Source organism: Quercus robur, chromosome 8, assembly GCF_932294415.1.
Source record: "Quercus robur chromosome 8, dhQueRobu3.1, whole genome shotgun sequence".
Taxonomy (NCBI): Eukaryota; Viridiplantae; Streptophyta; class Magnoliopsida; order Fagales; family Fagaceae; genus Quercus; species Quercus robur.
Window position 1 is genome coordinate 33,720,542 of NC_065541.1, and position 4,771 is coordinate 33,725,312.

The 4,771-nt window shown below is 39.2% G+C and overlaps 1 protein-coding gene across 1 annotated transcript; it reads right to left on the reverse strand.

The window, feature by feature from the left end:
- On the reverse strand, positions 1-2,846 carry LOC126695277 (glucan endo-1,3-beta-glucosidase 12). The gene is made up of 3 exons (XM_050391961.1): positions 2,630-2,846; positions 1,056-2,387; positions 1-201 (listed from the first exon to the last, which is right to left on the reverse strand). Exons 1-3 carry the CDS (start codon positions 2,685-2,687, stop codon positions 167-169), a joined length of 1,425 nt encoding a protein of 474 aa, XP_050247918.1. The 5' UTR covers positions 2,688-2,846; the 3' UTR covers positions 1-166.
- Between the last annotated feature and the right edge of the window lie 1,925 nt (positions 2,847-4,771).

Genomic DNA, 4,771 nt, shown 5'->3' on the forward strand with positions numbered 1-4,771 from the left:
TACTTAGAAAGGAAAGCAATAGTAATAAATATTGGGACAGTTAATTACAGATGTAGTGAAGTTAATTGTCTAACAATAACTACAGAAGAAACCCCAAAAAATTTAAACCAGCAAGCACAATATCTTTCTTCTAAACCAACCAATCCCTGCATGCCCTTTTTTGGCTTCAGTATCCCGTGGGGAACTCGCAACTTCCATATCCTGCAAAGTGACACCTTTTTTTTTCAGTTTCTCTAGGCCAAATTGGCTCAAATCAAAAAAGAAAATAGTAAAAAAGCAAAAGGAAACACGCAACAATTTCTCTCTTTTTTTAGGAAGAAAATTTTCAATAATCACTTTCATCCCACCAACCATAAAGTTACTATTACCAAAGGGCAAACCAATACCCACACGCCATGTCAATAGAAAAATAAAAATTCCTTCTCATCATCTCTAGGGCAGGTGCTATCTTTTGACCTAATGTACACATCATTGTCCCCAGCCGCCGTGAAACTGCTTAATTTCACACACCCCGGCACAGTACCATAAATAATACCATTAATAATTGTCTATACACGTTAGCGATACACAAAAAGAGTCATCTAAAGACACCGTCTACCTTATGAAATGGAGTAGGCATGTTTCTCAATGCAGATGTTAAAATGGAGTAGGCATATTCCTATATAAGTTCATATTTTATACATAATTTTAAATTACAAAAATTTGTCATTTATACAGAGTTTCTTAATGACAATCCTTTTCACCTTTAATTTTTTAGAAATTTGAAATTTGTCAAAGTTCATCTCAAGAGAGTTGAAAATTATACCGAAATTAAACTCCAATTGTTTTAAAATGATTTCGTAATTTGCAATTAATTCATTATGTGTGTCCATGCTCAAATCAGTATGGTAAAAACATATTCAAGGAGTTGATAAAAGAATTTTACCATTTGTTGTTGGAATAAGACAGTAATATACAGTTTAAAGCATACATAAACAGTATAAATATACTTTAGGCAGGTTATAAGTTATGGCCGTAATTAACTTAAATGCAAGAGAAAGGGATCGAATACGCACTAGGGGGTTGAGTGACCACATAAGCCGCTCCTCCAAAGTAACAAGTACCCATGGCACGGCTCTTCTTCTGATAATAACTGTTGAACGCGAACGAAGCATGGGCCTCAACAGTATTAGGACTATAACACGTGGAACCTGGCTGGATCGGATGGCAGTCAGCACCACCCTCACCACAAGCATAATCTAGAGCCATCTGCAGCTTCTCTTTCCCCACATCACCCTTCGCCACGCACCACGTGTTCCCTGACGTACTCTTCGACACGCCTCCGCCTCCGCTACCGTTCACCGGTGTTCTCGCGTGTTGGTTACCGGGCACGGGTGTCCGCGGCGTGTCGTGGTAGTTCTTCAATCCCTCCACGGTAAACGGTATGTCGTAAACTTTCTCCTCAGTAGGGTAAAACAGCCCGTAGTTACGCTCCGATGTGGGACCGTTCTTGTTGTTCTCGTTGAAAAGAGCGAACAAATAAACGGTCAGATCTGCCTTGGGTCTCAACGGGGTCCCACCTCCAGTCAAAATCCGACGGACCAGATTTCCGTTATAAGCTGCAGCGTTTGGAACCGACGCGCCTACTTCGTTTTCGTCTCCTTTAGAAGGCCAACCCGTTTCCGTTACAACGACCTTGATATCGTCGTATTTCAAAGCTGACATGGCAGCAAAAACAGCGTCGATTTGAGCGTCGAATAAGCTAAAATATCTTAACCCATTACCCGCATCCACTACGCCCGGGTTTTCACGGAACAAAGCGTAGTCTAAGGAGATGACGTCGGCGTTCGACTCGTAAGCGAAAAATGGGTAGGCATTAACCATGAGGTACGACCCAGTTTGGCGAAGGAAACCCAACAAGGGCTTGAAAACGGACTCTACTAGTTCGGGTCGGAAAGACCCGGCTGAAGAAGGGTAAGAGTTTTGAAGTGCGCTGAGAGCTATAGGGGAAGAGATTTTGATGTCATTATTGAAGTTGTACTTCACGAGAGCGTCATGAAGGTTTTTCATTGCGGGTAAGAGGTAACGGGTTGTATTGTTTGGGTCGACGAAGACTTCGTTTCCTACAGCAATGGCTTCGATTTGTGTTGAGGGGTGGTAGGCAGCGACATTCTTCTGGACCCATGTGGAGGCGAAGGATTTGCTTCTGGCGGCGGCGAAAAGGAGCCCGTTTGGGAGGTCCACGGTGACTTTGATGCCGGATCCGGATAAGGCATTGAGAACCGCCGGGTCGGAGTCGAAGACCTTGACCCGATTTAGACCCTGAGATTTGAGAAGCGACACAACCTTTGATGCTGGGGGAAGGTTGTTTGCGATTCTACCATAGTTCACTCCTATGGAACCCGCATCTGCAAATGTAGTAACGTAAAACAATGTTAGAAGTAAGAACTAAAAACAAAAACGAAGGCTCATTTTGAGTTTTAAAGCAAATGCTGAAGAAAGTAAACTGTTTTTGCAAGTATGTTTTGGTTTTACTTTGTTCTCTGTTTCTTTTAAACCAAAACAAACAAGCAAAAACTCGTCATTGTAGTCAAATACTTTCAGCGAAACAAAAACGGAAAATGAGAAAGCCTCAGGCTTGTGATTTTACCTGCGAATGCGAGGAGAGAAATGAACAGGAAGAGGCAAGAGAAAGCTAGGCGCTCCATGCTCTGGTTCTGGTTCGGAGAGAAACAGAGCAGGTGAGAAAGTGAGTTGTTTTAATTTTGCTTGCTGTATTTCTGGGGTTGTTTGTACTGTCTGTGAGAGAGTAAGTGGGTGAGAAAGAGAGTGAACACTGAGGAGTCTTTTATGGAGGAGAGAGGAATTGAGTGCATCGAGGTACTAGTGGGTGGGACCCGCTGTTGGTAGCTCATTTGTCCATTGACAAGCACTAAAGGCTGAAAATAAGACTTGAGATAGTTAATAAGAGAAGAGTGCAGGCTCAACGGATCGGACCAAGGTCTTCACCGTACGGTTCTTTCTCATAAAAATGTACAATTATATCACCAGTAAAACGAATTAAGAGCCGTTAGATCTGAAGATCATTTCGGGGACCCACTTTATTAACGTTACAAATCTCAAATCAGTGGGTAAAGTTTACTCTTACTAAAATAAAAAATAAAAAAAAGTATTTGCAGGTGATTTTTATATTGTGCTATTTCTAGTTTACTCGGCCATTTGAGCTTTTCAACGTGGCCCCTACAAACTCGACCGTTTCAGGGTACAGTTACCAAAAAGACATTAAATTAAAAACACTCCTCCTCCTCGGTTGCATCATTATGAATGTACTATTGACTAGTGTCATTTACACGTGTTTCGTGATATTAGCTGTAAGTCAACAAATGAGGATGGGGATGGTGCTGTTTTGGAACATTGTGGCAGAGGCATCTTTCGTATGTAAAATCATTTATTAATGAAGAAAGTGAATTGGGGGATGGTCGACTGTCCATTTTACGATTTTTTTTTTTTTTTTTTTTTTTTTTGAACGTTGGTTGCGACAAGAAGTGACTGTGCTTAACTGGACTGAAAAAAAAAAAAACCATCATATGGTGTAGAAATGGAAATATCATAATAATGCTGTATACACAGTGGAAACAGTGACCTGGTGTGGTGATTTAGTGAAACATTTATGTGTTCCATTTGTAGTCTCGGCACCATTAGGCGAAGCTTGCAGTTTGTGAGCCCAAACATGGGGGCAATGCCCAATGAAATTAACAGTAGAAGCCATTGCAGAAACAAACAAACAAAAAGTAGTGAGAATTACATACTTTGTGCCTAACTAGGCCCACGGCCCATGCTGTTTGTCTATGCAGTCCAGGGCTCACCTTTTCTATTTCGGTTTTCTTTTTTTCTTTTTTTATGAGATCTATTTCGTTTTAGTTGTGTGGTAAAGCCCAAACGGTACAAGCATACGAGAGGCTGGTAGCACACTAGCACTCTCTATTCAAGGCCCATGGAAAATTTTCAAAAATATTATATACCATCATCATCTTCAATGTCACAGATAATTTTGTCTTTATATTTTAGTAGCAATTAATTTAGTCTTTATTATTTTAATTTACAGTCAATTTGGTCTTACTATTAACTTACTAAATGAAAAATGTCTACACAACAAACGGTTTGTACCGTCAATAGAATTGAAGTTTTTTTTGAAGTGAAATAGAATTGAAGTTGACATGAATGATAAAATAATATTAAAAATATTTAATTGATATTTAAAAAAGCCGCCACAATATCATAAAAAATCTATATCCGAATTCTTTTTTTAAAAATTTTTAATTCCTAATTGTAAAACAGGAGAAATTTTAATTTTAAAAAATTTCATCTGGCCTTTTCTTTTTCTTTTTTCTTTCAATTTCTCGGCTACCAAACACATCTAAAATTATTGTTCCCTTGTCAAACACACAGTTCAGCACCACCACCACCACCACCCATCGATCCATCCTTTCTTTATCTAAAAATAAATAAAAATAAAAAAAACACCAAGCTTGAAAGAAAACCAGTTACCCAGGTTTTCTCAGCCACCAAACAGAGCATTAGAACCAACCCACACTTTAGATATCTCGAAATTATTGAAATAGTTTGAAAGAATTAAACATAAACATCATATTACTCGTGAAAGAACAACTTTAGATCTTCTGGGTTTGGGAAATTTCTAGGCTTTGGGTTACTTGATTCAATGGTGGTGGGATATTGCTCATCAAAAAATAACTCCCAAGATCTTCAATTTACGTTACTCGAGAATATGTAT